Below are 12031 nucleotides of genomic sequence, written 5' to 3' on the forward strand. Positions count from 1 at the left end.
ACTTTCTTCTCTAGTAGGTAGATCTCTCTCTCTCTCTCTCTCTCTCTCTCTCTCTCTCTCTCTCTCTCTCTCTCTCTCTCTCTCTCTCTCTCTCTCTCTCTCTCAAGTTAGGTTTTCCAACTGTGACATCATGTTTGTCATTGTCCTATGTGCGTGTGTGTGTGTATGTCATCTTATCATTTCCTGACAGACCGTATCTGAAACAGCTCGGGGTGAAGTCGTCCTCTGATAACCCGGTAATCCCACACTTGATAATGCTTGGAGAATGATAACTGTGGGGCATGACAAAGAGATGCGCGACGCTTGCTTTCCCCGCCCTGTAGGTATTTCCTTTCCCTGTGCTCTTCCTGTGTCTGGAGAACGTGTATGTGTGTGTGTGTGTGTGTGGGCGCTTTAAACCCACTACAGAGAATATGAGCTATTAATTCATGGTTTCTGCTTCACGTATTCACGTCTGCAGTGCAAAATCTTGTTGAATATGCATAAGATGGGATGTGGAGTTAATATATTTAGTTTTAAGATAGTTTGTGGTCTGAGCGAATTATGAATGATCGCTGGCAACAACTATTGCCTGACGGATGCTGCCGCTGGCTGGGTGGTGATCATTATTCTCACAAACCTGCCACAGACACTGTTCTCATGAGCCCAATATAATTATATCAACATACAAACTTATGCATACTTTGGGAGAAACATTACATAGCCTACGTCACCGGTACCTCCGTATGATAAAATAGATGCTTAGTTTAAATGTTAATTCCTAGCGCATGATAAATTCCTATAATATTACAAGGTTGCTTAAAGAGTTGCCATTAAAGCGAGAATTTTATTCAGCTACAGTTCCCGGCGGGGGAGACAGATGGCGCGCCGCCGCCAAACGTAAACAAAAGAAAAGGGAAGCGTCAGAGGCTTATTTGAAACTGTCCGCATGACTTGAGGTGTTCACTATGAAGCCCTAAAAATGTTATCACTGAAGAAATACACTTTCATTATGAGAAAAGCGCGTGTATACGATGCATTTTTTATAGCTGTTTGAAATCTTCATGAATGCAGGAAAAAGTTAAGATCATTTTGTCTTCCCCTCTGATCAGCACTGACACCACATCAATGCATAGTAGATAAAAACATCCGTTCATGAAAACAAAATAATGCCGCCCTTTCACCATTAACCACACCAGAAAACCAAACCCCACACAAAACCCACACAATACCACCCCGTCACAAGCAACACAAACAGGTCATTCACCTCATATCCCGAAACACACACACGAACCCCGAACAACACACACACAAAACAAACACATCATTACAAAAAAAAAAAAAAAAAAAAAAGGTTAGACCGTCACAGCAGCCTGAAGAACGACCAAACCCCTTAAACCTGAGAAAAGAAATCCAGACCGCCTAAGTCAGAGCGGCAGGAAATCGGACGCAGGCGAATTACCGCTTGTCTAGTGCCGGGCGGCTCACTAATTTTTCTTGTACCCGAGGAACATGACGCCGGAGAAGCGACCCGCGGAGGACGAGGAGGAGCAGGAGACCAAGAAGTTGAAGGAGGACTCGACAGCAGCAGTGAGCGAGGCGGCACAAGATGATACGAGTCAAGATAGTGTGGGATCTGACTCGGCCTCCTCCACTGACCCCGAGAAAAAGGTTGGCTGGCTTGTACTGCTGCTTCCTGCGTTTCTCTCCCACCTTCCTCGTTTCTTTTTCTGTCTTTATATGTTTGGTTTTCCTCTCTCCTGCACATCTTCCTTCCCTCTCCTCATCCTTGCTTCGTCTTTTCATGTTCTTAGATCCCTTGTATCAGTTTTCATGGTGCTTATCTCGTCCTGCTTCTCTCTATTGCCCCTCTTGACTTATTTCTTAGTCATATTACCTCTGCTTTCTCCATCTCCCCGTCCCTGCTTCATCTTTCCCAGTTTTCAATCTCCTGTTTTAGTTTTCATCGTGTTTATCGCTTCCTGTTTATCGCTCACCCATCTCGTTTTCGTTTTTAGCCATAGTACTTCTTTCACTCTCTTTCTCCTGCTTCTCTCCCTTCCCTCTCCTCATACCTGCTTCATCTTTCTATATTTTCAGTCCCCTTTCTCTTTTGTATTTAAAAAAATTTTTTTTTATCATGTTTATCACTTCCTGTCTCTTTCTGTTTTACTAATTCTGCTTTCTGTCTCTCTTCTGCCTTCCCTTCCCTCTCCTCGTTCCTGCTTCGTCTTTCCCTGTTTTCAGTTCTTGTTCTCTTTTGTATCAGTTTTCATTGTGTTTATCACATCCTGTCTCATCTGGCTTCTTTGTCTTTCTACCTGCTTTCTCTCTCTCCTCCTCTCAATCTTCTCTTTCCTCATTCCTGCTTTTCAGTATATTAGGTACTTTATATGTCATGTGTGGTGAAAGTTGGGGTCATTGTGGGGAGGTTAAATTATTGAGAGTGACTGAATGATGTCTAAACTCTGTAATGTGAAACTGAGTAATGTCAAAATTGTTTGTTTTTATGACAAGCTGATTTGTTTTTGCTAATGAAAAAATTTATTGACATTCTCTTTATACCTCATACTTTTGTATGCCATGGGAAGATGCTTTATTTATTTCATTTTATGTTATTTTGCCAGTGTTTAATTCCAATCACACTATGCTTCTCTGTCCATATCTTTCTGCAATACAGTTCTTTTATAAGGACAGTGGTGACTGGTTGTATTAAACTTTTCTTAGCTTTATGCTTTCTCTCTTAATGATTTACAAATTGTTTGTATTATATTCCAGTTTTTATCCTGCAATCTTTTAAATAGTTCTATAATCTATAAATGGCAAAATCTTATATTCTCTTTTTTTTTTTGTGTGTGTGTCCATGCAAACAGTTTTTAACAGTGCTTTAAATGTTAATGAAGGACAGCCATAGTAATGGAGTTATTTAATTATTTATTTACTACATTTATCATGTTTATACATATGAAAGAGGCTCTGGCCAAGGGCTACAAAAAGGCAGAGAGAAAAGAAAGGTCCAGTGAAGGTGTCTGTCCCTAGAAAGCAGAGACAGTGTACAAGGTGGTTGTGCTGTGGTTGTTGTAATTGTCCAAATATTCCCGAGAGTAAAGGAAAGAAGATTTGGAAGATGGCTGCCATATATTAAATATAAATACTGGTATAGAGATAAAGCAGAGCTGTCTGTCACATGTCTGTCCTCTGAGGAGGGGTGGACTAAACTGCTTGAGACTGTCCATGTGGCTGGTGGCTAGGTCACAGCAGTGTCAGGTCATGCTGGCTTGGGTGGTGGGGGTGGATACTGTGTGGGGCAACATCTGGACTGCAACAAGAAAAGCATTATCCAAAATTAGGACAGTCTTGAAATCTGTATTGAACTGAGAGGCAGCCACTAACTGTCCCTCACCCAGCAGAGGCTCAGCCTGCCGGAGCACCGAGGCACCGTCCTGTACACAGGATGCACACAGTGGGAGTACATCGGCCGCCGCAACCTGAAGGGCATCCCAGCCATGCTGCACCATGTGCCACGGCGCCTCGCAGCATTCCGGGGCATCCGTGTGGCCTACGTGGCGTCACACTGCTCTGCCGCCCACACCATCTTCATCAGCGATGAAGGCAAAGTGTTCTCTCTGGGTGAGTGCTGTGTTTGTGAACCTAGGTGCCAGTTATGTTTAGGTAATTTGGTCATGGTTAGTTGTATGTGGAATTAAATTCAATAATGTTTATGTGGGCTGATTAATAGCTAATATTTAACTGTATATTTAGATAATGTTTTTGTGGGCAGGTTAATAGCTAATATTTATATGTCTATCTGTCTGTCTAGATCTTACACTTGTTCCTAAGCATATGGTGAAGGAAATGATAATTTCTTACCTTGATTTCTTACCTTGATGAGGGTTGTCTTTTCCTCTTCAGTCACTGTAGCACTTTCCAACCTTCGGAATCTTACAGGATAACAGAAGGCTACTGAAATGGTTGGCTAATTCCAAAAGAAGCTCTATTTATATTTCATGCATTTTTTTCCTTGCTTGCTTCAATCCTCTCACTCTCCTCATCACATTCTCTCCCTCATTCCACCACTCTGTCCTTTCATCACATCCTTACATGCTCTAGTCCTCTCATTCTTCTTTCATCACATTCATTCATTCCACCACTGTCCTTCCCTATCTCAAACCACCACTGTGATCAAGCTTTGTGAGAGGTTAACAGTGTGCAATTGTTACCTTCCAGGCCGCAATGAGAAGGGCCAGCTGGGCATTGGTGACACAGAGGTGCGGGCTGGTGTCATCCCCATGGATACAATGTCGGAGTTCACAGTGGTGGCAGCAGCTGTGGGACGCAACCACACACTCCTTCTGACAGACCGAGGCTCAGTGTTTGCCTGTGGGGACAACAAGTCAGGACAGTGTGGTGTGGGGAACACCACTGCTGTCCTCCACACTCCCTCCAGAATCAGCTTTAAGGAAGGAAAAGTTGTCAAGGTTTGTGTTGGTTTGTGTTTCCTTGTAAAGGATTATGGTATGAGTGGAAAATAGTATAGTTACCTTCCTTTAAGCTTTAAACAAGGAAAAGTTGTCAAGGTTTATGTTCTGTATTGTAGGATTGAAGTTTGTGAGACAAAATATATTGTTATCTTCCTTTATCTATGTATCAGGCTCATGTTCCTCTCAGAGTGATACCACCTTTACATGGATGTCAGACTGGCAATCCTCATACACCTTCCTACACCCTTATACATCCTGCCAAACATGCATTAAGAAATAGAAAAGCAAATTGGCAAAGTTTTTCCAGACAAAACACCACATACACAATCATTCATACACATTTCTGTGTATGAATGATTGTGTATGTGGTGTCTTGTCTGGGAAATCTTTGCAAATTTAAATTTGTAAAGTAAATTTGCAAAGATTTTCCATACAAAACACCACACATTCATTCATACACAGATCATTCACACTCTTACCTCTGTTGATTGGGAAGGGACAGTCTTGTGGGCCACTATGCTGCATCCAAGGAGCCCAGACACAACACAATTAGCCAGAAAGTAGATTAACAGGTACATCTGTGCATCCCCTATCAACAGGTGGCGTGTGGGGCAGAGTTCAGCATGATTGTGGACAAGAAGGGCTACCTGTACTCCTTCGGCCTGCCAGAGTATGGCCAGCTGGGGCACAACACTGATGGCAAGTTCTTTGTCACCAGCAACAAACTGTCATTCCAATATGAGCGTGTGCCCCGGCGAGTGCCCATCTTTGTGGAGCGCAGCAAGGATGGCCACCCCACACCTGTCACTGATGTGCAGATTGTGGACGTGGCCTGTGGGAATAACCACACTGTGAGTCCCTGTCTGAGCCTTGTTCTTTCTTCTTTGCCTGTAAGACCTTACCTGTGCTTTATTCTTTCTTCCTTTGCCCCTGAATCCTTACCTGTGCCTTGTTCTTCCTTTCTTCCTCTCTCCCTTTGCCTGTGAATAACCACTGATGCCTTGCCCTTCCTTCGTCCCTTTCTTTGCCTGTGAATAACCACCAATGCCTTGCCCTTCTCATCCTCCCTTCCTTCACCTGTTGTGTTTCTTGATTGGGTTTATTTACATCTAGGTTGAGTTATGTCAGCTTTTTTGGTGTGGTGAGTCATGCAGCTATTGAGTACCTTATCTATTTCCTGTTTGGTTGCCTTTGACTGCCAACATCTTATTGGTATTTTTTCTTTCAAAGTCATGGTTTGGCTTTGTAAAATGAAGATTATAAACAAAGATTCTAAAGATATCAGTGGTAAACCTTTGCCTCTCACCCAGGTTGCTGTGGATGCCAAGAAGAGGCCCTACTCTTGGGGCTTTGGTGGATATGGCAGACTGGGCCATGCTGAGCCTAAGGATGAGTACATCCCGCGCCTCATCAAGTACTTTGACGGACACAATCGTGGTGTGGAGAAGGTGTACTGCGGCTCCACCTTCACCATCGCCTGCAGTGCCCTCGGAGTGTTCCTGTGGGGCCAGACCAAGCGCACTGGTGAGGCCAACATGTACCCCAAGCCACTGCAGGACCTGTTTGGCTGGGATGTGCGTGCTGTGGGCTGCTCCACCACTTCCATCGTGGTGGCAGCCGATGACAGCGTCATAGCCTGGGGACCGTCGCCAACCTATGGGGAGCTGGTGAGTGCTGCTGTGGACCACTGGTCTCTTTATAACATCAGTCAGAATATAAGCTTTGCAGGGTCTGCATTCTCACTGGAGGACAGAGACCACTTCGTCTTAGCATCACCAATCACACCATGGCCAGTGTTAGCAGGATACAAACTTTGCAAAGTCTTTGTTCAAAATCACACTTATTGGTTTGAAGACAGTTATCCTCCAAATTTGAATGATCCCTTTTAACCTCCCTATAGACTCTTAGTTTGTGCCTTTTTTCACTTCTTATTGCCTTTAGCCAGTGCTTCTTTTACATTAAAAAAGAAGAAAAACTGTAAAAAGATTTGGACCATTTGTTTCTGTGTAACCTCACCAGTCCCATGCCCAGTGTCAGCAGGATCCAAACATTTCAGGGTCTTGGGGAGAATGTGAAGTCAAGCACACAACCGAAGGAGGTGAAGACATTGGAGGGTGCCCATGTGGAGCAGATCACCTGTGGCATGGGACACACGGTGCTGCTGGTGAGGGACGAGACGGAGCAGGACAAGGAGATCCTGGGCCGGTTGAAGGAAATCACTCTGTAAGGCACCATGTCACTCTGTCTGTCTGGCAGGAAGTGTTGGACTCACTCAAGCGTTTGCGAATACTTTTGTCCCGTTTGTATGTAGCTTTTAAGTGTCAGGATTATGTTTTATATTTATCAGTGACCTTATATGATTATGTAGGGTTTGGATGCTATGTAAAATTGCAATAATGAGTAATGACTTATTTATTTTTACATTACAGATAGGTTAAGTACTAATTCATTCTTTTTTTGTTTTGTTTTTTTGTCACTTATTTATAAACACAAGAGTTATGTATAATTTAGTTTTATACAAAAATTATTCGTTGCGTAACACTAATTATATGAGATGCTTTAGTGCAAACCAACTTGAGGCTGGAGTGAGCAGCAGAGGACTTCCGGAGAGCAGTGGCCTCCACCCACTGCCAAGAAAGGCCACGGTGGAGGTCATGTTGTCACTCGCTGAGCATAATGTTTCCATAAGCCTGTGGGAAAGGTATACAGTAGCACTGATGAGTTAAGGGGTGTGATTATTGTGAGTCTGTACCTTTCCCCCAACTGATGGTGCTGAACCTGCTAGGATGGAGGAGGAGATGGTGACTAACTAAGCTCTCTTTCAGTGAAATGGTAGCAGAAAAGTTAGAGCAATAAAGTAGGGAAATATTTCAACAGTAACATGACTGTTTTTACAGTGTCATGGTTGCTAAAAATGTCTTAAAGGAATGAATAGAATTACTTGTATTTATTTTTTGTATTCATCCAATTTGATGTGATCACTGTATCAAGAAAGCCAAATATATTCCAATATGAACAAACTAAAAACCTTAGGAAGTTAGAATACAGACATTTGGAGTAAAAAAATTTCATGGTAAGGAAACAAATGAGAATATAGTTTTCTTTTTACTATTGCATCATATCCAGTACAAGCTTAGTTTTTACACATGAGTTTCCAGTAATTAATAGCGTTTTTTATACTCGAGTACTTGAACAATAAGTGTGACTCAGACAATAATTGAGATATGATACAATGTGATGTCACCTCCACATATGTTTTGTTTCAGGTGTGTGTTTATGTTTAGTAGAGCCATTCCCTGTTTTAGCATTTTAGAACATCATACAAGTATTTGAAGTACTAACACTTACTTTGCATCATTGAGCAGTGGAACATTGTGACAGGAGGATATTCAAAATGTACCTTTTTCCATTTGAGTTAAAAAAAAAGTCTCACTAACCAACTGCAAACACATTCCAGCTAGATATTATATACCTCACTGAAGTGTAAGCCTTTTGCATCTCACTACTGAAGATAATAAATTTTTGAACATTGCTACATATTTCAGACAAGCTCTTTTTTATGTGCTCCAGTGTCTGCTTGTAGGAAAGATTAATTGCTGACACTCCATGCATCACTCAGCACTAGAGGCCCAGGGAGAGACTGAAGGCTGGCAGGGAAATAAAAATAAGTTCCTTTTTACCATCACAGACACTTGCTCTTGTCATCAGCATTGCATCCCTATAGGCTAACGTCAAAGGTTAGCCTGTTAATGATGGTTTAGATGCAACTCTTATTTTGCTTCAGAGTTGTAGTTCTCATGTAATATTCTTGTGCCTGTAATCTTTTGGCATTCAAGGTGTCATCTCAGCAGTAGTGGCCCAAGGAAAACAAATGTACATGGAATATAAAGAGGTGTCCTGTGCTAGTGTCATCCTCCTGGTGTGTCCTAGCCTGGTGTGTATAGTTAGATTGATAGACAGATCCAGAAACACAAGCTTTTCTTGAATACATTGTGCATAACTGATGGTATGTGTACCTGGTGTGGCCTGCTGCTATGCTGTGTGGCAGAGCATTGGTAATACTCAGAATGCCCAGCCTTAGTCATATTCCTGCATAAATTCTAATGTGATCTTGCTTGCCCAAGCCAAGAAGAATGTGAGGGCAGCAGCATTCAAGGGACTAATCCTGAGTGACGCATGGATGTGTTCTATGTAAGATATTTTTTGTCTCTGTGGCAGAGACCTTGCATAATCTGAGGAGGACATTTGTAGGTGGTGTTAGACTGACTAGTGATTGGACTGGGTAATTGGAGGTGCTTGGAGTATGCCTTTTTCAAGCATTGTGTAATAACCATTTTTTATCTTTGGAATTATATTGTGAAAATTTTTTATAATAATGGGATTATTGATATCAAGTTATAGTGTAGAATTTATGGAATGTATCATTTTAAATATGAAACACTTATAGTGTTGATTTGAAGGAGGCATAATTGATAACTTGAGGCAAAGCTTTGGAGAAACATACAAAGGAACTTGAGGGTCTGTCCAGGAAATGTTACGTACCTGATTTAAATTAATTTTTCATTACTATGAATGGGTTTGATGTACCTACTCATGATTTGTTCACTCGGAGGTGAGTGGACGACGGGAAATCAATGGGTCTGTATGTTCCTACATTTTCTTGTAGTGATTGCCATCACCTGTCCAAACACAAGTACGTGTGTGTGTGTTACAATCAAAGTTTGTGAATCGTTGCCCTGCTGTCTCTCCCTCATGTGTAGCTCGGCGGTGACAAGCTGCAGACACACCTTCCAGGAAGTCTTGTTGGAAACATTCACCTGGCCTTGCTCAAATTGACAGTGCTATATCCTTAGTGCACTTCTGTATCTCTTGCCTCACTAGAAATCATGTGTAAACTAATCATGGTTCTCATTGGCAATGGATGTAAAAATAGGGATAATGGCTGGTCATTTTTACTCTGCAAAATGTTGGCTTTGAGTTTCAGAATTTTGTCACTAAAGGTGGGCTGATGTAGATACAAAAATCTTACAAGCAACCTTTGTAATGTACAGAAATCTCTGAAGAACAGCAAGAGACACAGAAGACTAGTTTATAGTGCACATGTTTTCCATAGTACTTCCTGATGCCACTGTAACTCTGTAGTACTTAATGACTGGGCAGTGGTTAGGTCAAGCCTCAAACATTTATTATTCATAGCTACTAGTATTAACAAATTTGGGAACAAACACATTCACTTATGGAAGTTTTGCAAAATGAACACTGCTGAGTCTGATATTAGGAAGAACCTGTGATTGGACACACAGGCACACTCATACTCAAGCCTTCCAGTTTAGTCACAAATGCATCTTGGAAGAAGGGCAGATTGTACCAATGGGTTTATTACACAGAACAAGGCCATCAAGTCTGGGTTATTATTAGAATTAGTCGTTTATATACAAAGCACCAGAGGATTTTGGGATGTTCTGGGCGGGGTGCATTCACTCAGTGACTAGAGTGTGAAATAGAACCTTAGAACCAAAACAAGCATTACCTCAAAGTACATTGGTAACAATCTCCTGTGCCAGAGACAACACTCGAGACCTTAATGCTGCAGTGAATGTCTTGTAATAATGAATAGATAAATAAATAAAAAGCTTTACAAGAAATTCAAGCATCAGTATTTTGCTCAGGACTGAACCAGTAAGAATAGAAACTATATTATTATTATTATTATTATTATTATTATTATTATTATTATTATTATTATTATTATTATTATTATCATCATCACTACTACTACTACTACTATCCATTTTTTTAAGGCGTTGAAAAATCAGAACAACTTGATATACTGTGTATGTTGTATAATGTACCTAGTAACTTATCATTTTAACATTTTTTACACATGTATGTATTACCAATAGCTACTTAATTTTGTGGGGAGGATGTTAATTTTGTGGGGAGGATTTTGTGGGGAGGTTACTTAGTTTTTTGATAGTGATTGTGTAATGCATATCTCAGAACATGTTTTAGAGAGTCTATACTGTAACATGTAGTGGCTAAGGTAGCAATTTTAATTAACAAAGTTGTATACAGGCATTGATTGAAACTTGGGTATACAGTGTCAAAGAAGTATACAGGTTTTAATGGAATATTCAAGTGTTAACTGAGTGCAGAGGTGTCAGTGAATACAGAATGTCATTTAAGTATGTGTGCTTCAGTGGGTGTATGTATGTGAGTGCAGCTTTGGTTGTCACAGTGTTTGTTTGTTGCAAGGCTTAAGTCACCACCAGTTTTGAAGAGTACCACTTTGTCTCTGGCCTCACATGACTTGTAATCCAGAGGTGATGTAGATTTCAATACCTTCCTGTCTTGAGAGTGTGTATTGTGTTTCCTCTCATGTGTATTTCAATCAAACTAATCTAAACCCTCCTTCACATAATTTAATCTCTTTATTTGACATATTTTGAACTTTATTCTCTTGTTAACTTTTTCTGAAGTGGCAAAATAGAAGACCTTTTCTGTTTTCTTTTCCATTTTTGTGTTCTTTGTTGACCTCCACCATATAACTATTTCTAAACCTTCAAATAATTTAATAATTAAATTTTTATATAACTTTGGACTGTTTTCTCTAGTTAACTTCTTCAGGAGTGTCAAAAATACATGACTTTTCTGCTTTCTTCCTCTACTTTTGTCTTCCTGGCCTCCTTCATGCATTGGAAAAATAAAAATGATCTCTTACCAAACCATATAATTTCTAGTAACTAATAGTGGTGTATGACTGTAGATATCTGGCAGTACTTTCCCTACTTCTGCTCCGTGAAATCCTTGGCATCATCTCTGGGTGTGCATGTGTGACTGGCCAAAGGGTGAGAACTGTAAGCTGCTGCACACAAGTTGAGGAAATAATGTAAACTTGTTGCATTAACCACATGAAGATCTCAGATAGTCTAAACTGGAGGCTTAGTTGTTAAATGGTGTTGACAATATGTATAGTTTGGAGTGGAGTCAAAGAACATCTGGATAAAAAGTGAGTCATGAAATGTTTGAATAGAGTGATTTAATGCCTAGGTCAAAGGTGGAGTGAGGTCAGAGAAGTCTTCGGAATAACGTTGACCATGTTTAGGGTTCTGAGTTACTGTGTTAAACATAGACAAATCGTAAGAAGTGACCAGTGGAAGTGTTTGAAAGGAGCAATTTAATCCTTTTGCTGCTAATGACAATATGACACTTGTATGTTCAACCCTGACAGTTTTAACTAGGCAAAAATGTAATGACAAACTAGATTGTTTGAATGGCTCAAATAACTTTCCTTGCTGTCAGTGGCGCCTTTAAAAATAACAACTGTAAACTTGTATCAGGTTTTACTAAGGTCAAGGAGAAGTCAAAATGCCATTGTGTAATACCGTAGCAGTGGGACTTTTCAGAATCACTAAACTTGCACCACACTTAGAATGAGAAGCCAGAAGGTCAGTGTGTAATCTTGTAATGTGGTGCATTTCAGAATCACTGTAAACTCGCATCACACTTTAATAAGCATGAGAAGCTAGAAAGTTAATGTGTAATACTTTATTGTTGGAGTGAAGTAACAC

General features: G+C 40.7%; 1 protein-coding gene across 2 annotated transcripts; it reads left to right on the forward strand.

The window, feature by feature from the left end:
* The first annotated feature begins 1373 nt into the window (after positions 1-1373).
* LOC135116505 (protein RCC2 homolog) lies at positions 1374-9026 on the forward strand. 2 transcript variants are annotated; one of them, XM_064034018.1, is made up of 6 exons: positions 1374-1650; positions 3387-3609; positions 4207-4457; positions 5060-5311; positions 5771-6127; positions 6517-9026. In XM_064034018.1, exons 1-6 carry the CDS (start codon positions 1492-1494, stop codon positions 6685-6687), a joined length of 1413 nt encoding a protein of 470 aa, XP_063890088.1. In that variant the 5' UTR covers positions 1374-1491; the 3' UTR covers positions 6688-9026. The 2 variants fall into 2 exon arrangements, with proteins under 2 accessions (XP_063890088.1, XP_063890089.1); XM_064034019.1 differs by having other exon boundaries at positions 1380-1650; positions 3390-3609.
* Positions 9027-12031: the final 3005 nt, after the last annotated feature.

The sequence above is a fragment of the Scylla paramamosain genome, chromosome 31, assembly GCF_035594125.1.
Source record: "Scylla paramamosain isolate STU-SP2022 chromosome 31, ASM3559412v1, whole genome shotgun sequence".
NCBI lineage: Eukaryota > Metazoa > Arthropoda > Malacostraca > Decapoda > Portunidae > Scylla > Scylla paramamosain.

What these genes read in the sequence shown, in the direction of transcription:
- LOC135116505 (XM_064034018.1), top strand. Translation starts at nt 1,492, where the DNA reads ATGACGCCGGAGAAGCGACCCGCGGAGGACGAGGAGGAGCAGGAGACC. An exon ending in AGGAAGGAAAAGTTGTCAAG is followed by an intron (nt 4,458 to 5,059) that starts GTTTGTGTTGGT and finishes CCCTATCAACAG; the next exon opens with GTGGCGTGTGGGGCAGAGTT. An exon ending in CGCCAACCTATGGGGAGCTG is followed by an intron (nt 6,128 to 6,516) that starts GTGAGTGCTGCT and finishes CAAACATTTCAG; the next exon opens with GGTCTTGGGGAGAATGTGAA.